Raw genomic sequence first — 22,222 nt, 5'->3', positions numbered from 1 at the left:
TGTGCACTCTGGAAGGCGGCCAGTGATGGCTCATGGACTTGTATCCCTGCCATACCCAGAAGACCTGGATTAAATTCCTCAATTCCTGCCTGGTTGTAGGCATTTGAAGACTAAACCAGAGGATGGATGATCTGCCTCTGTCTCTCTGCCTCTCAAAACAAAGCAAACGGCCTGTTGCAGTAACCTAGTGGCTAAAGTCCTGGCCTTGCATGCACCAGGATCCCATATGGGCACCAATTTGTGTCCTGGCTGCTCCACTTCAGCTACCTGTTTGTGGCTGGGAAAGCAGTTGAGGACGGCTCAAAGCCTTGGGACCCTGCACCTCCATGGGAGACCTGAAAGAAGCTCCTGGCTTTGGATTAGTCAATTCCAGCCGTTGCAGCCACTTGGGGAGTGAACCAGAGGACAGATCTTTTCTGTGTCTCTCCTCCTCTCTGTAAATATGACTTTCCAGGGCCTGGCACAACAGCCTAGTGGCGAAAGTCCATGCCTGGCATGTGCTGGGATCCCATATGGGTGCCATTTTTTTTTTTATTGAAACCAGTATTTGTTTAATGATTGAAAAAGCAACTTCTAAGTCAACTGATAAAATGAGAAGATGCATTGCTTTTTTGTAAAAAGCTTGAGATTTATAAAGCTTATGTTTCAGGAATATTTCAGTGGACAATTTTTTTTTATTTCATTTCCACTTTTTTCTTTTTTTTTAATATTCATTTATTCATTAGTTACATTGTATTACATGACACAATTTCATAGGTACTGGGATTTCCCCCCCCCATGGGTGCCATTTTAATTCCAGCAGCTCAGCCCCACTTCCTGTTGTGGGGTGTGAGCAATATCACACCAGATATGTTCAAAGTTTATTAAGGTGTCTTTATTAATCAAGTTTGGTGATAAAAGGGCCCACTAGAAATAGCAAATCACAAGTCCATATCTCAATCCAATCACTCGTAATCCCAAAAGGAACAAATGGTCATTACCCTGAAGTCCATCCTATGTCCTATGTCCCAGCTTCCCCAGCAATATAACTTATTCTAAGAGACATGCAACGAATAACCTGAACATAGTTACGAAGCTGCAGACATTCACCTTTCCCTGGTTTCTCTGCCCACATTTCACTACTGCTAGGCCTCACCTCCCCTGGAACTCCCAATAGTACACAAATTAGAAATACAAAGTATATTAACATTGCTATCTTCATTGTCCCACCCAAGCAGTAAACAGAGGGTGAGGAATACAGACATACAGAGGCCATGCTCAGGGGATACCTGTCCTCAGAAGTGTTAGGGAGGCCAAGAGTGCCAGAGCAAGGGAAGCACAGGACCAAAAGAGCCAGCCCCTCCTTATCAAGAGCCTTGGTAGGGGCTTGTAAAGTGGTTACACAAGAATGCATTACCGCCCCCTCTCAGGTGATAGGTGAGAGTCACAGGTGGGCAGGAGGGAACACCTAGGTGATGGGAGAGTGACTTCCAAGCTCGTGACCTGTGACCCTTGAACTAGCTGCCTACTTCACCACATTCCCATGCAGCTCCCTGCCTCCCTGCTTGTAGCACAGGAAGGCAGTTGAGGATGGCCCAAAGCCTTGGGACCCTGCCCCTGCGTGGGAGACCAGGAAGGGGCTCCTGGTTCCTAGATTCAGATTGGCTTAGCTCCAGCTCTTGTGGCCACTTAGGGAGTGGATGGAATTTTCTCTCTGTGTTCTTCTCTATATCTGCCTTTCCAATAAAAATAAATCTTAAAAAAAAAAAAAGTACAGCCCTAGCAAGAATTGAAAAGATTATATTAATGGCCTGGTGCCGTGGCCCAGTGGTTAAATCCTTGCCTTGCAAGCACTAGGATCCCATACGGATGCTGGTTTGTCTCCTGGCTGCTCCACTTCCCTTCCAGCTCGCTGTTTGTAGTCTGGGAAAGCAGTGGATGGTACAAAGCCTTGGGAATCTGCACCTGCGTGGGGGATCCACTCCTGGCTTTAGAATGCCTCAGTTTTAGTCCTTGTGGCCATTTAGGGCGTGAACCAGCAGACGGAAGATCTTTGTCTCTCCTCTCTGTAAATGTTTTTCCAATAAAAATAAATAAATCTTTTTTTTTTTTAAAAAAGCTTTCCTTAGAAAAGGGTTATATTAACAAAAATATGTGGCTGCATCATTGTTTCCAAATTAGTCCAAATGCATATATAAATGGCTGTTGAAGTTCTCAAAAAAAAAAAAAGAAAAAGAAAAAAGAAGCCAAGCAAAAGCCACACAATTGGACTCACTATCCGATTCAACTCAAAGGTTATTTTTTTCCTCTGCTTGCAACAGAGCCCTTGTAAAGCAGAAGGGGCAGGGAACGCCAGAGCTGCACTTATTTAAAGGCTTTGGAACGCGGACGTGGGTGGTCTCTCGGAAGAGGGAGTGTTCGGGAGTCGCGGGCACTCGGGGCCTTGCCGCTGTGCCCCGCGGGCGTGCAGAGGCTTTGCAGACTGGCCCGGAGCTGTCAAGGATTGGCTGACTTTCTGAAGCGCGGGGCTGTCATTGACTGACTCTCAGAGTGAGGCTGTTCCCGACTGGTTGATTTTCAGAGGCAAAAACCACCGGCGTGAGGCTGCCGCTGATTGGCTGATCCGCAGAGCGTGTGGCCGAGCACCTTCCACAAATGATGCCTTTTGTTTTGTTTTGTTTTGTTTTCTATTCCGGACTCGGGCCCCGAGCCAACTGTCTTCTCCTTTCTTGAATATGAAAGGCCAGAACTTTGAATTCCTACTCCCTTCTGATTTTTATTCTCCCTCCGTCTCCCCCAGCTAAGCACACAGGAAACATCACAGTTGGCCTGAACATTGTTATTGATGTAGGTAATGATTTTAACTTGTTATACTGCGGCATCCAAACAGCTCCAACGAATCGTGGCGATTTATTACAAAAAAAAAAAAAAAAAAGAGCCCGGAGGGCACTGACAATGTCATCCTGACAATGTCGTCCGTGACGCCGGGAGAAATAATTAAATGCCGTTTTTACACACGGGCTGCCTGGCCACGCAAACATTTTCCCTCATTCTACACACTAAAGGACCGAGGCTCGATGGGATTTGCTTTCCCGTTCCTGGACCTGCATCCGGGCCGGGATGCTCACCGTGAGGACCAGGGGATCCCAGCCCCGCGTCGGGGTACCCGGGGCGCGAACGCCCGGACTGGATCGCCCGCAGGCCGGGGCCCGAGGACAAGGACGAGGGTGGGCGGGGCTTCCGCGAGGCCCCGCCCCCGGGCGCGTCCGTGTGCGTGGCCGGTGGCGGCGGGGGGTGCCGCTCACCGCCTGCTATTCTAGAATGCGGGTTCTGTAGAGAAAGCCAGGCGACGCGGCGGTGACCCCCGCCCCGGGCCCTCGTGCCAGCGACTCAGGCCCCGAGAGGCTGGCCGTTTAAGGAAGGCGTAGCGGTCGACCGGACCCCCTAGGCCCCTCGACACGCTCCCCGCCGCCCCGAGCGCCCGGCCCCCTCCCACCGGCACGCCCCTCCGCCCCGCCCGGCGGGAACGGGCCTTTCAGCGACCCTCGCTCGCCGCCGCGCCGTTCTCCGCCGCCGCCATGGACGCGTACCCCCCGCGCCGGCTGGATCTGCCCGGCGCGCGGTCCTCCGGCGGCTCCGGCCGCGGGTCGCCCTCCGTCAGGTAGGCGCGGGGCCAAGGCCGCGGACGGGCTGCAGGGGTTGGGGATGCGGGCTGTCGGGGGGCCGGCGACGCCTCCCGCTGTAGGGCGTGGCCCGACATGGCTTCCTCACGGACCGTGGTTTCCGAAACGGCTCCGTGAGGAACATTTCCCTGCGAACTGCGCCCTCTGGAGAGTCCCCCATCCCCACCCCATGGTTTCTCCACGGGACAGCCCCACGGCGAGACCCCTATTGTGACGTCCCCGCCCCCCTAGTACGCTTCTCCCTGGAAAGCCTTCCCCAGAGAGGTTGCCGTGGTATCCCCGTGGGTCGCTCCCTTGCCTTCGCCTTGGAATGCTTCCCCTCGGAAACGGCTGCCTCTAGTGACCCCCACGCACAGTTGTCTTCTCTGTGTAACACCCCAAGTGGATGAAGCCCCTCTCCTGGAGGTCTCCGGGGCTTTGCCCTTGACCGCGACTCCCCTAAGACACCCACCCCTCCAGGGTGCGCACACCCGGCTGCAGAGATCTCGCCTTTCCCCAACTCCCGCTGCCCCAGCGCTAAGTGCACCCCCTCTTTCCCTCCTTCCTTCCACCGTGGGGAGCTCCTGTTAGGGAATCAGCCCCCTCCTCAAAGCGGTGACGCCAGGCTCCTGAGCCCAGGGCGGCAGCCTTGTTCGTGCCTTGGTATGAGGTGGGTATGTAGGGATGGATTTCACACCATTACCTTTTCCATTTAGGAAGATCCGTTTCCGAATTCTGTCCTCTGTGTCTTTGAAACTGACCTTGATAGTGACCCTGCTAGCTGATAGAGGATTTGCGATAAACACCTCTGAGGGGGACAGACTAGCAGTGAGCTTCAGTACTGCTAAGGTGTCATGAAAGCAGGTTTTTGTGTGCAATACAGAAAAAAAAAAAAAAACACTACCCCCTTAGCAAGGCAAAAGTGCTATTGTTTCCTGGAAAGGAGGTTGTCAGCTCAGTATGAGAATGGCTTTTCTTGTTTCCTTTTGTTTTGAAACATAAAGCATTTATGTTTAATGCTTGTTCCCCAATCTGTTGTAAGAAGGGGGCTGGTTTTAACTTAGACCAAATTCGTGGAAAACAAGAGCTAATTCTTAAAATCCTGTCTTTCTTTTACTTCTTGGTATTCCTTCTTGTACCATGGCAGCACAGTACACGTTTGTTGAATGAATAAAGCATGGGGGTGATGGGGCTGCAGACAAATGAAACACTGCACTTAGGGCTCCTAATTTGGTTGTAAGTGAGCAGGTGGCATTGTTTGAACTCTGTGCCCTCCAATGAAATTCCTGGTGGGCTGGACAGTTACGCAAGTGCTGAGCTGCTGTGGTAACGGTCTCTAACCTGACCCAACATTTCTGCCAAGTTGTTCCACTGTTACAAAGTGTTTGAACTTTGTATAGAACTTGCACTGGATACTTTAGAACTAGGAGCAGCCATCTGTTAAATCTCTGTGTAAACTTGGGATTTATCTGAGACCATTTGAGCTTAGAATTTTTTTTTTTAATGAAAGTTACAGAGAGAAGAAGGTGAGAGAGATAGTCAGAAAAGCAGGAGAGAAAGGAAGGAAACCATTTGCTGGTTTATTTCCCAGATGGCTGCAAGACTGAGCTGGCCAGGCTGTCAGGAGTGTGGAGCTCCATCTGGGTCCATCCTTCCCACATGGATGGTAGGGGCCCAGGCGCTGAGCTGTCTTCCACTGCTTTCCCAAGGTCAGTGGCAGAGAGCTGGATCAGAAATGGAGCAACACGCAGTAGCCTAGTGACTAGAGTCCTTGCCTTACATGCTCCAGGATCCCATATGGGCGCCAGTTCTAATCCCAGTGGCCCCGCTTCCCATTCAACTCCCTGCTTGTGGCCTGGGAAAGCAGTTGAGGACGGCCCAAAGCTTTGGGACTCTGTACCCACATGGGAGACCTGGAAGAGGCCCCAGGCTCCTGGCTTTGGATTGGCTCAGCTCAGTTCTAGCCATTGCGGCCACTTGGGGAGTGGATCAACGGAAGGAAGATCAAGATCTTCCTCTCTGTTTCTCTTCCTCTGAGGATCTGCCTTTGCAAAAATCTTAAAAAAAAAAGAAAGAAAGAAAGAAAAAAGAAATGGAGCAGTTAGGACAGGGGATGCGGATTTCACAAATGGCTGCTTAACATGCAACTTGATTTGAGTTTTTCTGAGAGTTTTGAGTGCAAAAATCAGCTTTACTATAAATCCATATCTAAGATAATTGCTCCTTCCCTTGTTTCTGGTAGCGTACGAGTGTGTGTTTTGTTGTGGTTATTGTTTAGTTTTTTTTTTTTTTTTTATTCCATTGCCTTGAAAGGCAAAGTGATAAGAAGGTGTGGAGGGAGAGGAGGATAAAGAGATCTTCCACCTGCTGGTTCGCTGCCCAATCGGCTGTAACAGCCAGGGTTGGGCCAGGCTGAGACCCGGAGCCTGGAACTCAGTCTGGGTCTCCAATATAGGTAGCAGGGACACATGTACTTGGGCAGTCATCTGCTACCTCCCAGGATGCAGTAGCAGGAAGCTAGGTTGGAAGCAGAGTAGTCAAAACTAGGCTTGGCACTCAACAAGCAACTCAAAAGATGAAATGAAAAAACAGGCCTGGTACGATGGCCCAGTGGTTAAATCCTCTCCTTGTAAGTGCTTAGATTCCATATAGGGTCCAGTTCGTGTCCTGGATGTTCTACTTCCCATCCAGCTCCTTGCTTATGACCTGAGAAAGCAATATATGATGGCCCAAATCCTTGGGGCCCTGCACCTGCAAGGAATAACAGAAAGAGGCTCTTGGTTTCTGGCCCCTGGCTACTGTGGCCATTTGGAGAGTGAACCAGCAGGTTGAACATCTTTCTGTCTCTTCTCTCCGTAATTTGATTCACCTTTCAAATAAAAATAAATCTTAAAAAAAAAGAAATTTCCCCTAAATTAAAACAATTATTTGGGAGACAAACAGAGGAGGGGGATGGAGCAGAGGAGAGAGGGAGGCAGCTAGATAGATCTGGAGAAAGAAGCCCAGTGAATCAACTGTGGCCTGCTGGGTCACTTCTCAAATGCCTACAGTGTCTGGCTCTGGGCTAGGCCAGGCCATGGCTGGGAGTGAGGGGGAGGGGTGTCTTAGTCTAGGTATTCATGTGGGTAGCGGGGTGCTCCCCAGGGTGCTCATTAGCAAGAAGCTGAAGTTGGGAGCAGGAGCTGAGACTCAGGACCAGGTACTCGGGTATGGCTTGTGGGCCTCCTAACAAATGTCTTCTCTCTGCTATGTGAAATGCCTGGCCCTGCATTAGTTTTCTGTGATAAGGTGAATCGGATTGTGTGAGGGAGGGTTCACTTGCTTAAACTTTAAAACATAAAGCATACAGAATCTAAAGAGAATATATTAGAGAATATATTAGAAGAAGTTTAAAAGCTAGCAGGAAAGTTGCATTAAAAGAATAGTTAGAATGAACATTTATTTCAAAATTATATGATTTCAAAAATGTTTTTGCAACAATATGAATACATGCTTTTTTAAAAAAAAACAAGGTTTATTCATTTTTTATTTGAAAGGCACATTTACAGAGAGAGTAGGTCTTCCATGCACTGGTTAACTCCAAAAATTTCAAATGGCCACAACTGGCAGAGCTGAACTGGTCTGAAGCTGGAAGCCAGGGGCCGCCTCTGGGTCTCCCATGTGGACGCAGGGGCCAAAGGACTTGTAGCATCCTCTGCTGCTTTTCCAGGCCGTAAGCAGAGGGCTGAATTGAAAGTGGAGTAGCCAGGACACAAACTGGCACCCACATGAGATATCAGCACCACGGGGCAGAGTATAAACCTGCTGTACCACCATGCTGGCCCCAAATGCATATATATTTTTTAAAGATTTATTTGTTTTTATTGCAGTCAGAAATGGAGCTGCCAGGATTAGAACCAGCACCCATATGGGATCCTGGCACGTTCAAGGCGAGGACTTTAGCCGCTAGGCCACAATGCCAGACCCCCCAAATAGATATTTTTAATTCCATTTTTGCATGAACTTTTTAAGTCCATTTGTACTAGTATTTTGTTCAATTTTTGACACAAAATGCACATTTTGGAGGAAGAAATAGAAAATTATTATTTTTTTTTACTCCCTATGGACCTAGGATAATGAGGTATAGACAAGAAAACATATGTGGATGTTTATGTAACAATTGTTATCAAAGCAGTGGGTTAATTATTACATATAAATGGAAGAGGGATTATTATTTAGAGTTCAGAAGTATTATACCTGTGGCTAACTTTTTTTTTTGAGCTTCCTGACTTGGATTTATTTGCTTTAGTAAACAATAATTTAGAGACCGAAAGGGCTCCATGTTACATGAAAGTTTAAAAATTAACTTGTATAGGGCCCGGCGGCGTGGCCTAGCGGCTAAAGTCCTCGCCTTGAACGTGCCAGGATCCCATATGGGCGCCGGTTCTAATCCCGGCAGCTCCACTTCCCATCCAGCTCCCTGCTTGTGGCCTGGGAAAGCAATCGAGGACGGCCCAAAGCTTTGGGACACTGCACCCTCGTGGGAGACCCGGAGGAGGTTCCTGGTTCCTGGCATTGGATCGGCGCGCATCGGCCGTTGCGGCTCACTTGGGGAGTGAAACATCGGATGGAAGATCTTCCTCTCTGTCTCTCCTCTCTATATATCCGGCTTTCCAATAATAATTAAATCTTTAAAAAAAAAATTAACTTGTATAAATACAACTGGTGAGAACCTAGCAGTGTGCAGCTGTGGCTAACTTTATTGTCAGAAAAACACTCAGATATAGTTGAAAGAAAAAAAATAGTTTAGTCAAGGTACTTGATGGCTTAGGTTCTTGTGATCTTGGGACGACTGTGCCTGCTTAGAATTGGTTTACTCATTTGATCATCTATCATGGCTAAATTTTTTTTTAAAGATTTATTTATTTTTACTACAAAGTCAGATATACAGAGAGGAGGAGAGACAGAGAGGAAGATATTTCGTCCAATGATTCACTCCCCAAGTGACCGCAACGGCTGGTGCTGTGCCAATCCGAAGCCGGGAACCTGGAACCTCTTCCGGGTCTCCCACTCGGGTGCAGGGTCCTAAGGCTTTGGGCTGTCCTTGACTGCTTTCCCAGGCCACAAGCAGGGAGCTGGATGGGAAGTGGAGCTGCCGGGATTAGAACTGGCCCTCATATGGGATCCAGGCGCATTCAAGGCGAGGACTTCAGCTGCTAGGCCATGCGGCCAGGCCCCATGGCTAAATTTTTTATCTGAGTCCAAGGAATGTTGGAAAAATAATATGAAAGTGACATATTTTATATATGTCATATTGTTCGATCTGCTATGTCTGCATGTCTTCTAAAAGTAGAACTATGTGAAGTCGTGGAAACAATGGGCCAATCATCCAGTAGCCCAGAAGGGCAGTGTCATTGCTAAGGTTTGGTGGATGTTGAAAGTTTCCATTAAATAGACTGGTGGGTACACAACTAATTCAGGGTGGTAATCTCAGGTTAATAATCAGGACTTCAGGTTTGCATATAATATTCCATTCTTGACTCAAACATAAAAAATATTTTATATATGGAATTCAAAAAAGCACTAATGTAGATAAAAATAAATATTCCTATATATATATATATATAGGGTTTTTTTTGGTGCTTAAGAAGTTAATTTTTATTTGCATAGGACAAGGGTGAGCACATTTGAGATAGGTTTTGGTGTTATGATGGTTAACAAACTTGCAGAAGATATGGGGCAATTAGGAAGGTCAATGCTAATACTAGGAAGTGACCAGCTTTAAGAGGCCAAATGTGGAATGCAGGATCTTGATTCCTCCCAAAGAGGCCGCTGGTATTTCTACCATCGCTGTCTACCCTCAAGGGATCCAGGATAGCCGACCTACAGATGCCCTTCCACGCCACCCACACACGTACACCTGCAAGAGGCCCTCATGCCTCATCGCAGGACATTCCCACACACAGGTCGGTGACTGGGGTCCACAGCAAGTCACTTCCTCAAGACTGCAGGATCCCAGCTAAGCTACTGGTCCCAGGACACTCTGCTCACAGAGGCTGCGGACAGCCAAACCCCAATTCTAAGCCCGTCCCCAAGGTCTGGAGCGACCCTCCCTGGGCTAATGAGGCTGCTGAGTCGGGCATCGCCTGTGGCAAGCAGGCCTGAGGTGGCAGGCCTTTGGGAAGGACCTAGTGCCTGAGGTGAGGGGGCCCTTCCACCAGCATCCGGTCACCTACTTCTGGGGTGCGGGGTGCCGAGGAGCGTCTCCTGCTCAGCCTCAGTCCCCAGGCTCGCCATCACTAGCTACTGGAGGCAGCCTGCCGCCCAAAATATTCCAAAAATATTAACAGTATTTAATTCTGGGTGCTAAAAATGTGTAGGTGATTGCAATTTTCTTTATACTTATTGGGATTCTTTTTCTCTTTAATTAAAAGGAAATTATTGAGTAAGTGACTGATTTCATGGTTTAGTAACATGACAGCCTACATTTAGGTTAAAAATAGTTGTAGTAGCACAGTTGTTCAACTGCCATGTGGGATACCTGCATTCCCTATCCCACTGCCTGGGTTTGCCAGCTCCTCCACTTCCTAGTTAGCTTCCTGCCGATGTGCATCCTGGGAGGCAGAGCTAAAGGCTCAGTTACAGGAGAGATCTGGGAGGGTGTGGGGCTCCTGGCTTTGTCCTGACCCAGCCTTGTATGTTACAAGCAATTGGGGAGTGACTAGCAGATGGAAGATAGCCCTGTTGCCACTCGAAAAACATTAATTTTAAAAACTGGAATGCAAGGAAATGTACAAAGGAAAGACAGTGGAATTTAATTTTACCCATTTGATTAAAAAAATAAGAAACACTAATCAGGACAGTGTTTTACTTTGAGAAGAGGAAGGTCTGTTTTCATTTTATGTTCTTCCATTTTTATTTGTCAAGATGCTTATGAAAAAAGAAACTGTTTTCCATATTATCTTGGCTTTCTGCAGCAATAGCGGGGAGTTATTTGTTTCTTGGTCACATGGTCTATGGATGCTTTTGTTGCTGACTGGTTTTAAGTGTGAAAACCAAAGAACACTTGGCAACCTTGACAATGAGCCAACTGTCCAGATGGATTGGGAAGTGGGCCAAGGGACCAACTCAATGAAGTATTCCGTGAACAAGTGATCCCAAGATCAGTCTCTGTTAAACATGAAGAAGTGGGGAAAGGCAGGCATTCATCTTTTCCCAAGGAAAGAAGCTTTTTCCCTTTTCTTGATATTTTTTGTCTTACTGCTTCCAAAACCTCAAATGTGAATGAGTTGGGGCGTGGGAACATTAAGGAGAATCCAAAAAGGAAAAGGAATCTAAGGAAGTGATGCTTTTTTTTTTTTTTAAAGATTTATTTATTTTTATTGCAAAATCAGATACAGAGGGGGTGAGACAGGAAGATCTTCCATGTGGTGATTCACTCCCCAAGTGACCGCAACGGCCAGTGCTGTGCAAATCCGAAGCCAGGACCTCCCCCAAGTCTCCCACGTGGGTGCAGGGTCCCAAGGCTTTGGCCAGTCCCCGACTGCCTTCCCAGGCCACAATCAGGGAGCTGGATGGGAAGTGGAGCTGCCCGGATTAGAATCAGCACCCATATGGGATCCCAGTGTGTTCAAGGAGAGGATTTTAGCCGCTAGGCCACCGTGCCTGGTCCAGGAAGTAGTGCTTTGTTTGGCTGGGTATAGGACAGTGTACTGGAGCCAATTCAATCCAGGGTGGCCATGGTCTGACTGTCATGAATGTGAACAATTAGCATGATTGGCTTGTGAAAGATCTTAATTAGTTAATGATGTGGAAGGCTGGAATTCTGTTGGATGTATGATAAATATTCAATATGTGGAGTATTAGAATGTCTAAAAGAAGCAGATCTTGACATGATAGGGTGACCAGGTGGTAGAATCCATCTGGGCAGGAGGTGGGCACACTGGGAAGGGAAAGGACTGGGCAGAGGGACAATTAGAAATGGTAGCAACTAGGAATGCCTGTTCTCACATCTTGCATGGGATAAAGAGGATAGCCCTAGGGCTGAAGGAATACTAGTTCTACACACCAGTAGAAGCAGTATCTTGCTTCTGCTGACAGTTCAGAGGCATAGCTGTGGAGCTTTGTTTAGGTTTGTATACACATTTTTGGTTTTTGTCCATTTGCTTTTTATTTGCTTTGGATTTTGAATCTGACTCATAATGACCATACCAAGGGCAAATCGATGTGAAAGCTCTTGTTTGCAAATCTTCCAAGTATGAAAAGGCATTGGAAGTTCTTGGAGGCAACTGCTGAGACTCAGTCCCTTTCCTCATTGGCCTGGAAGAAACCAGAGAGCCCCTGTCATCCAGTTTGCATTCAGCAGGCTTAGTCTTCAAACCAGTTCTGTGCAGATTGTTCCAGAAAGTAGAGGAGAAGAGAACCCTGCCCAGTTCATCCTAGCTGGTAATGCTAGGACCACGTGAAGTCCTTCCTTGTGGAATTCTCACCGAGGGTGTTGCTCTTCCCCTGGGAACATGCTGAAACTCAAGATGTCTTCTGTTCTCATTGCAGTTGCAGCCGCCTCCGCCGGGTTCAGAGCATCCTGACCCAGAGCAGCAAGTCTCAGCCTGATGGGATCCTCTGCATCCTAGGTCAGTGCTTTTAACAAAGCTTGGGACAACATGGCCTCTTGTCTCAGGAAGTAATTAACAATGGCATGGTGACATAAACCATCAGCTTGTGTCCTTCTCCTAGCTCATGTTCCTCTGAAATACATGGCTGTTGATGATGAAGTTATTTGACAGCATTCTTGGGACTCCTTTTATCCCAACTCCTTTCTCTTCCCTCATACAGACAGCTTTACCACCTGCCCTTAATACTTCCCTCTTGTCCAGAACCATAGCTCTGGAACTTTGTAGGCACCCAGGAACCTGGTAGTGTATATCCCCAAGGCACTGAAAGGCAGTGCTGAGGCTGGCATTTGGTTTCCTGTTCGTTTTTCTCTGACCCATCCCTGCTAGACTGTAAGCTTCCTGAGGGCCTCCCGCAGGCACACGAACCACTGCACCTCAGCATACAGTTGTATTGATGAATGACAATGAATGTTTGTGGTTCTAGACACTCTGTTGACGTTTTGGGGTTCTTTTCATATGACCTTAACCTGAATTTATTTGATGCCACATGTTCTGATAAAAATTTTAGGAAGGGAATGTTTTTCTGACCTCTATTCTTAAAAAAAAAAGTTTTTTATTTATTTGAAAGAATTACAAGACAGAAGGAGGTGGGGGAGGGGTGAAGGAATGGAGACAGGTAGAGGAGAGAGGGAGAGAGATATCTTCCACCTACTGATTAATTCCCCGAATGGCCACAATGGTGGCACTGTGCCAAGCCAAAGCCAAGAACCCAAAGGTTCTTCCAGGTCTCCCACATGAGTGCTTGGACCATCTGCTGCTGCTTTCCCAGGGGCATTAGCAGGGAGCTGGAATGGAAATGGAGCAGCAAGATCTCAAACATGAGATGCTGACCCTGACTTTTATTTTTAGGTCAGTTAAAATTATTTCAAGACCTTTAAAAAAGTATTAAGAAGGTTATTATAAAAATGGAGAGAGAAAGAAAGAGAGAGAACATTGTTATCTGATGGTCCACTCCCAAAACGCCTACAGTGTCTCTGATGCTGGGTCAGGCCATAACTGGAATCTGGGAACTGAATCCAGGCCCCGCTTGCTGACAGCCAAGAACTGACCACTCAAGCCATCAGCTGCAGCTTCCAGGGTTCTTTCATATGGTATGCAGGTATCCCAGTCGACGTCGTAACTGCTTAGCCAAACACCCACTCCATATTCCAGAATTTTGAACAAACCATGACAGGATTTGTATGATATTTTCTGGTTCCTTCTATCCTTAGCAGTTTGGCCCAGCAGTTAAAACATTCACTAGTCGTGTCCCAGGTGGGAGTGTCTGAGTTGCCCTGGCTCTGCTCCCAATTCTGCTAACTGCAATGCATACCCTAGGAGACAGCAAGTGATGGCTCAGTTAGTTAGGTGGGTCACTGCTACTCATTTGGCAACCCTGGATCGAGCTTCCAGCTTTGGTTCCTGACTTTCTTCTGGCCAATCCCTGGCTGTGGCAGGCATTTAGGAAATGAGCCAGCAGTTGGGAACTCCCTCTGACTCTGTTTTTTTCTTTCCCATTCTCTGTGTCTCTGCCTCTCAAATAAACATTTTTTAAAAAAGGAAAGAGGATTTTTTAAGGCAGAAGTAAGTTCACGATGTCAGTCATCTGTACTGTTAAGAGTGTGTGAGGAATACATACAGACTGTGGGATCGGAGATCGCTGGCTGAGACCCGTTTCTTACAGAGTTGCTTAGTTTGGTTTCTGGTGCAAATCTGGTCTGAGCTGCTACCTTAACATGACCCTCAGAATGTTGCTGAGCAGAGCTTTCTTTGCCTTGCAGGAATTGATAGCAGATATAATGAAGGCTGCAGAGAGTTGGCAAATTATCTTCTGTTTGGTTTGTACAATCAGAATATCTGTGATTTTGAGAAAACAGGATTTTCTGAAGAAGTTCTAGATGGTAAGTTTATAATGGTAAATTCTGCTTATTTCTTCAGATCTTTATTTCATGCGGTTTTTAAAATGGAAAAATGTGCTCAAATTTAAACTAGTCCAAAGGTTTAATTTAAAATAGTCCAAACCCAGTAAGGTTTTTTCCCCCCTTTTTTAATACATGGAAAACAGAGATGGCCACTAGTTGGGATGTCCACATCTCATAAGTGTGGGGTGCTGCATGCTTTCTGCCATTGTCCCTGGGAGACAGTGGGTGATGCCCAAGTGCTTGAGTTCCTGTCAGCTGCATGGTAGAGTCAGATGGAATTCCTGGCTCCATTTTAAGGTATATAGAACCCGGTTGTATATAAACTAGTAATTGAAATGTCAATGTAGAAGTCACAGGATGTGGTTCAGAACTTGCATTCTTTTTTTTCTTTTTTTTTTTTCTCTTTTAATGTATTGGTTACTCAATACCATGTCAACTAATTCCATAACGTTATAATTTGTTACTGATGTAATTTTGGGGCTTTTAATTGATTGGGATGACACTCTGCCGGCTCTACCTTCAGACCAGAGATGGTCTCCCCAAGAAACCATTGAATTTATCTGGACAATAAGATGCTGAACTTTATGCTTGGTAGATGCTTGCAATGAAAGAATCTCAACTGAATTTGAACTGTGGTAATGCAACTGTGGTAATGCATGGTGGAGGAATCCACCATGGGGGCGGTTCGGGAGGGGGGGAGTCCCAGTGCCTATAAAACTGTGTCACATAATGCAATGTAATCAATAAAAAATAATATAAATAAATGAATAAATAAATAAATAAAATTCCTGGCTCCAGCCTGGGCATTTGGGAAATAAACTAGTATATGGAGGATCTCTCTCTTTTTTCCTCTCTTCTGCTTTCTTCTCTCCTACCTCATCTTTTCCTCTTTCACTCTGTCACTTTTTAAAAAATATTTAATTTTTATTGCGAAGTCAGATATGCAGAGAGGAGGAGAGACAGAGAGGAAGATATTTCGTCCAATGATTCACTCCCCAAGTGACCACAGTGACCAGAGCTGTGCCGATCCAGAGCCCAGAGCCAGGAGCCAGGAATTCCCTCCAGGTCTCCCAGGTGTGTGCTTTCCCAGGCCACATGCAGGGAGCTGGATGGGAAGTGGGGCTGCCAGGATTAGAACCAACGCCTATATGGAATCCCTGTGCATGCAAGGTGAGTACTTTAGCCACTAGGCCACTGTACCGGACCTGTCTGTTATGTTTATAAATAAATCAGTCAGTTTTCAAAAATATAAGGGACTCTGGCCTCACATATTGGATTTTCAGTTCTTGTCCTGACTACACTGTCTCCTCTCCAGCTTCTTGCTAATGTACCTAGAAAGGCGGAGGAAGATGAGCCAAGTACCTCAGACTCTGCCACCATTGTGGAGACGAGGGTGAAATTTCGGGCTTCTGGCTTTAACCTGGCTGTTGTTACTACTTTGGTGATGAACAAGAGTATGGAAGAGCTTTTTCTTTCTTACTCACTGTTTCTCTTTGTTTCTGTTACTCTGCCTTGTAAATAAATAAACATTTTTTTTAAAAAGGGCATGGCACGGTCACCTAGTGGCTGAAGTCTTCGCCTTAAGCACTGGAATCCCATATGAGTACCTAATCCTAGTGGCCCTGCTTTCCATCCAGCTCCCTGCTTGTGGCCTGGGAAAGAAGTTGAGCACTGCCCAAAGCCTTGGGACCCTGCACTCATGTGGGAGACCTAGAAGAAGCTCCTGGCTCCTGGCTTCAGTTTGGCTTAGTTCCGGCCATTGCGGCCACTTGGGGAGTGAATCAGCAGATGGAAGATCTTCCTCTCTGTGTCTCTTCCTTTCTGTATATCTGACTTTCCAATTAAAAAAAAAAAAATATATATATATATATATATACCCTATATATACTATATATAGTAAATCTTTTAAAAATAAAGTGAAAGAGGTCTGGTGCAGTAGCCTAGTGACTAAAGTCCTTGCCTTGCATGCATTGGGATCCCATATGATTGCCACTTTGTATTCCGTCTGTTCTACTTCCTTTCTGGCTCGCTACTTGTGGCCGGGAAAAGTAGTTGAGGATGGCACAAACCTTGGGACTCTGCACCCATGTGGGAGACCTGGAAGAAGCTCCTGGCTTCAGCTCGGCTTGACTCTGGCCATTGCTGCCGCTTGGGGTGTGAATAAAGAAAAGCTTTATTGTGAAATGTTCTGTTTAAAAAAAAAAAGTGAAAAAACAGGGCCCGGCATAATAGCTGAATTAGCTAATCCTCCCCCTTCAAGCATTAGGATGCCATATAGGCGCCAGTTCATGCCCCAGCTGCTCCACTCATCACCCAGCTCCCTGCTTATGGCCTGGGAAAGCAGCCTGTCCTGAGGACAGCTCAAAGTCTTGGGACCCTGCATTCTTGTACAGACCTGAGAGAAGCTTCTCATTCCTCGCTCCTGGCTTCAGATTGACTCAGCTCCAGCCATTGCAGCCATTTGAGGAGTTAACCAGTGATGGAAGATCTTTCTGTATCTATGTCTCCTCTCTGTAAATTTGATCTGTGTTTCCAATAAAAATAAGTAAATCTTTCAAAAACATTTTTTTTATTATTTTAAGAGATAACTCCCATAATTCTGGTTTAGTCCTCAGATGGCTGCAGTGGTCCTGGCTAGGCTGGGGCAAAGCTTGGAGCCTGGAACTCATTCCAGATCTCCCATGTAGGTGATAGGGACTCATCTACTCGAGCCATCATCTTCCCCCCAGGGTGTGCATTAGCAGGGAACAAATCAGGAACCAGAGCCGAGTGTTGAAGCCAAATATTCTGATGTGGGACGAGAGCCTCCTAAGGAGCACACCAGCCACCGAGCTGAACTTCTGCTCTGGGTTTCTGTCTTGCTTGCCCACTGCTTGTGTGTGCTGAGGTTTGGGTTATGTGCATTGCCTGTGAAAGCACTTTTTGAGGCAAGGATGAGCCTGCAGGCTGCTCCTACAAGGAACATTTCATGTGGGTCTGCAGCTAAAAAACAAAGACTCTTTATCTCACTGTCTTTGGGAATTGTTTGTGCTGTGACTTTAATTCATGACGATGTCTGTGAGTACAATGCAGGCTTTCTGTTTACATTCCCCTTGCTCAGCCTAGAGACACTGTGCCTGTGTTGATGCTACTGTGGGCTGTTGCCCAGGAGCTATCTCTGATATCACATACTTAGCGTCATGACTTGTCTGCCAGATGGGTCAGGAGACACAGGGATAGACAAATAAGAGTAGACAAAAAGCAGACAGCTCTTGTAAGGTCGCTGGGAGAGGCCTGAAAGCAAACATCTGATGTGGAATAATCTTGCCTGAATATAATGGTCACCTTAGTCCCCCAGGGATCACTGGGCAATACATGAAGACCTTTTGCTTGTTGCTGCTAGACGGGGGGTGGTGCTGAAGAGGCCAGAAGTGGTGCTGAGAATCGCATGGTGCCCAAAGCAGACCCCCGCTCTGCTCGCAGCAGAGTTACCTGATCAACCGCACATCACGCTGAGGCGGAGAGGCCTTCTAGTCCTTGGGAAAGTCCTTAGCTGTTAGAGATCGACAAAAGCCCTCCTTTTTGCTAGCAACTGTAGAAAGAGCTCCTTCTGTTTTCTTTTTCAATTCATTTGGTTTCGGATTTTGCTTTGAAATGTTTTTCCTTACACTGTACAGCATCTGCTGGTTTGAAAAGAATTAATTTGGCAGCTCATACCAGTCACATATTTTGCTGTAGCCAAGGCTATCAGGGATATTACAGTACTAAAATGATGGGATTTGTTTAAGTATTGAAAGGAGTGGTTTGTTTGTTAATCTTTATTATCTGACATTCTAGATCCTTATAAAATGAGCATTTTCCTCCAAATTAATAAATTTATTTTAAAATTCATGTGGTCAGAAGCTAAGATCACCAAATTTATGCTTCTGTGTTTTAGTCTGTAGTTGTGTAATAGAGAAAAAAAAAGGCCAACATAAGGGATTTATTTTTATTTTTTTATTTTTAATTTTTTAACATTTATTTTTTCATTGGAAAGGCAGATATACGGAGAGGAGGAAAACAGAGAGGAATATTTTCCAACCACTGGCTCACTCCCCAAGTGACAGCAATGACCGGAGCTGAGCTGATCCGAAACCAGTAGACTGGAGCCTCCTCTGGGCCTCCCACGCGGGTGCAGGGTCCCAAGACCTTGGGCCATCCTCATCTGCTTTCCCAGGCCACAAGCAGGGAGCTGTATGGGAAGTGGGGCCGCCAGGATTAGAACCGGCTCCCACATGGGATCCCAGTACGTTCAAGGCGAGGACTTTAGGCTGCTAGGCTACTGCACCAGGCCCTTTATTTTGGTTTTTAAAAAAATTTATTTGTTTTTATCAGAAAGATAAATTTACAGACAGAAGGAAAAACAAAGAGAAAGATCTCCTGTCCACTGACTCACTCCCCAGATGGCCACAACATCCGGAGCTGAGCCAATCTGAAGCCAGGAGCTGGAGCTTCTTATGGGTCTCCCACCTCGGTGTAGGATCCCAAGGCTTTGGCCTGTCTTCTACTTTTTCTGTAGGCCACAAGCTGGGAGCTAGATGGGAAGTGGAGCAGCTGGGGCATGAGCCAGTGCCTGTGTAGGATCCTGACCCTTGCCAAGAGGAAAATCAATTGAGCCATTGTGCCAGATCCAAGGGGATTTGTTTTAGAAATTTAAAAAATGTTTCATAGGCGCTGATATCCGATGTGGGTCCCACCTGCTTCATTTCCAATCTGGCTACTTACTAATGCATCTGGGAAAGTAGTGGAGGTTGGCCAAAGTGGTTGGCAGCTGCACCCATATGGGAGACCCAGATGAAGCTCCTGGCTCCTAGCTTTAGCCTGGCACAGCAGTGTCCATTGCAGCCATTTGTGGAATGAACCAGCATGTGGAAGTACTCCCTCTCTCCAACTCTGCCCTTCAAATAAATACATCTTTAAACATGTAATAAAATGAAAAAAAATTCTATATGCTCATTTTATTCTCTCATTACTTTCTTCTTTTACCAGACTTTGTTCAGCTTTTCTTCGCAGTAATGACATCAGAGGTCCTAAGAATGCTTGCTGAGGATTAACAGCTGTAGTGTTATTTCTTCTGTGGGATCCTAGTTCTTCTAGTTATGCTACACTTGGGTGTGGAATATAACATATACCAAAAGCCCTCAGGTGGTCTGCGGCTGATTGAGGACAGGGCTTTTTGAGAGTCAGCAGTGCAGAGGTGGGACATCGTGGACCTGACCAGCTGGGAATCTCAGAGTGCCTTAAAATGCAACAACATGGGACCTTCTTTCAGGGAGCACAGAGCAGAGTGCTCAACTGTGGTCAGGGCTTAGGTGTATAAAAGTTTTTTTTTTTTTTTTTTTTTAAGATTCATTGATTTGTTTATTTGAAAGTCAAAGTTACAGAGAGAGAGAAAGACAAGGAGATCTTTCACCTACTGGTTACCTCCCCAGATGGCTGCAGTGACCAGCACTGGACCAGGCCAAAGCCAGATGTTAGGAGCTTCATTCAGTTTCCTCTGTGGGCAGTGGAGACCCGAATATTTGGGCCATCTTCAGCTGCTTTTCCTAGGCCATTAGCAGACTGCTGAATTGGCAGTGATGCTCTTACAGGGTACTGGTGTTGCAGTCCCTGGCCAAAGTTTCTGTAGCACAGCACTGGCCTCTGTAATCTGTTTTTATAAAATGTGTTCATCGCACTGTTTTACTGTGTTGGCATTGCTTTAAACCTGCTACATTAGATTGTGTCCCTTCATGTGCCTTTCTCACCTCCAGCTACTTCTAGCATGATCTTATTAGAGGGAGGCCTCGTGGCTCTGGTCTGAGAGGAGTCATGGCACAGAGCCTCTACTTCTCTGCTAAAACTGTGACTGCTTACATTCTCGGTGTTCAAACCATTTCACTGTTTGTGCTGCATTCCACAGACCTTCTGTTTACCTGGGTTTATTTGTACCCTTGGGATTGCTTTATTTACTTGACCTCCTAACACCAATGGCTGTTTCTTAAATCTGGAGCTGCAGTCTATTTATGGAAGCTCTTTCCACTTGCCCCAACTTCCTTCCTTCCAGGCCTTCCTGTGAACAGTGACCTACCATACACAGTGACCCTTTCCAGGACTGACGGGTGTGTCCAGACCCATAGCTGCCTTGAACTGATGAGCTAGGAGCTTTAGATGCTGGTGTCTGTAGAGCCACTGGGTGGGTTCATGGCTGTGGTCCTGCCTCAGTGGCTATGAGCTCTGGAGTTTCCATTTCATATCATTTCTATTCTCCATTCTGTGCCTGCATTGCCAAAAGCAGAGGACTACAGCGGTGGGCTAGAAATCCTTGCCAGCAACGCTTGGGTGTTCTACAGTTTCTTTGAACATGTGAATTCTCACCTTAAAGTTCTGTTGCATTGTCTCTGACATAGTTTTAATGGTCTTAGTCGCTGTATGAGCAGGAAATCTCTAAAGCAGAAGCCTCTGACTTTCTGTGTTGACTTTGTTTCCCTTACAGATGTGATTATACTGATTAAATCAGACAGTGTCCATCTGTACTGTAATCCCGTGAACTATCGCTATCTCTTACCCTTTGTTGCACATTGGAGAAATCTGCATTTCCACTGCATGACTGAAAATGAGGTAAGGAGGAAAGGTGACACAGGCAAGTGGTTAGCATTTAACAAGATCGTCACCAGTGACATTACTCAGAGAAGATAAACTACGTGGAAAGTTTCCTGTTTTATTGCAGTTAAATCATATCTGAAGGAAACATAAAGGGACTTACTCCAGTAAGGACCTGGTATGGTAGTAGGGTGGTGAGGTTGCCTCACTGCTCTAAGCCTAGTATCTCACTGGACTTATCCTTGGGGCTGTTCTAGGACAGTATGTAAGTTTTGTGACATTCCTGTTTGGGTTTCATGGTAACACATCTATTTTCATTCGGGCCTTCCTCAAGGTTTTGGCTAAGAATTAAGTTGGGGAAAAAAAAAGAATCAAGTTGGGATTTGAGATTTTGCATTTCATAGAAGTGGTAACCCAATATGAATCAGAGACCTCTTCAAGTTAGCATTTGTGTGGGCCCTGAGAAAACTTCAAACTCTTGTATTTCCAACACTTGATGGAGTTTGAGTTGACTTGTGTGTGTGATATGAAATGAAGGAATGTTAGATTTGAGTAGTTCTGATCAGCAGACTTTGGCAGCATCTCTTGGATACTCTCTATAAATGCCATTTAGGAATAACTGGTAAAATGCAGAGAAAATAGAAGAATTTGTGTGATGTCTCACTAGAACTTGCCTTTCTTTTGATTTCTTACCTTAGTATGAAGATGAGGAAGCTGCAGAAGAATTTAAAATTGCCAGCTTTGTGGACATGGTTAGAGACTGCAGTAAAATTGGGATTCCTTACAGTTCCCAAGGTGAGTATCTGATAGCAAGCCATTTAAGAGCTTGCTTGGTTGGGCCGGCACAGTAGCCTAGTGGCTAAAGTCCCCGCCTTGCACACGCCAGGATCCCTTGTGAGCACTGGTTCCTGTCCGGGCAGTCTCACTTCACATCCAGCTCCCTGCTTGTGGCCTGGGAAAGCAGTTGAGGATGGCCCAAAGCCTTGGGACCCTTCATCCAAGTGGGAAACCTGAAGGAAGCTCCTGGCTCCTGGCTTCGGATCGACTCAGCTCTGGCTGTTGCAGCCACTTGGGGAGTGAATCATTGGACGGAAGCTCTTCTTCTTTGTCTGTCCTTCTGTCTGTAGATCTAAAATAACTAAAACTTAAAAGACAAGCCTAGCGCGGTAGCCTTGCGGCTAGAGTCCTTGCCTTGTCCCATGTAAGCGCTGGTTCATGTCCCAGTGGCCCTGTTTCCCATCCAGCTCCCTGCTTGTGGCCTGGGAAAGCAGATGAGGGTCTTGGGACCCTGCATCCACATGGGAGACCCGGAAGAGGCTCCTGGCTCCTGATTTCAGATTGGCCCAGCTGCAGTCAATGCAGCCATTTAGGGAGTGAACAAGTGGGAAGAAGATAGTTTTCTCTGTCTTTCCTCCTCTATTAATCT

The 22,222-nt window shown here is 46.3% G+C and overlaps 1 protein-coding gene across 3 annotated transcripts in view; it reads left to right on the top strand.

Moving 5' to 3' along the window:
• Positions 1–3,255: 3,255 nt before the first annotated feature.
• Positions 3,256–22,222, top strand: part of DNAAF9 (dynein axonemal assembly factor 9) — a 103,021-nt gene continuing 84,054 nt past the window's right edge. For 2 of the 3 annotated variants that reach the window (XM_058679302.1, XM_004585655.2), the window contains exons 1-5: positions 3,256–3,640; positions 12,174–12,253; positions 14,056–14,175; positions 20,690–20,814; positions 21,495–21,591. In XM_058679302.1, the coding sequence (XP_058535285.1) occupies positions 3,558–3,640; positions 12,174–12,253; positions 14,056–14,175; positions 20,690–20,814; positions 21,495–21,591 (505 nt within the window). In that variant the 5' untranslated portion in view covers positions 3,256–3,557. Of the gene's footprint in view, positions 3,641–12,173; positions 12,254–14,055; positions 14,176–15,536; positions 15,590–20,689; positions 20,815–21,494; positions 21,592–22,222 lie in introns of those variants that run through there. The other variant, XM_058679303.1, reaches the window with a different exon arrangement.

The sequence above is a fragment of the Ochotona princeps genome, chromosome 22, assembly GCF_030435755.1.
Source record: "Ochotona princeps isolate mOchPri1 chromosome 22, mOchPri1.hap1, whole genome shotgun sequence".
Classification (NCBI taxonomy): Eukaryota; Metazoa; Chordata; class Mammalia; order Lagomorpha; family Ochotonidae; genus Ochotona; species Ochotona princeps.
The sequence above is the reverse complement of the archived record's forward strand: the minus strand, read 5'-3'. Positions and strand labels throughout refer to the sequence as shown.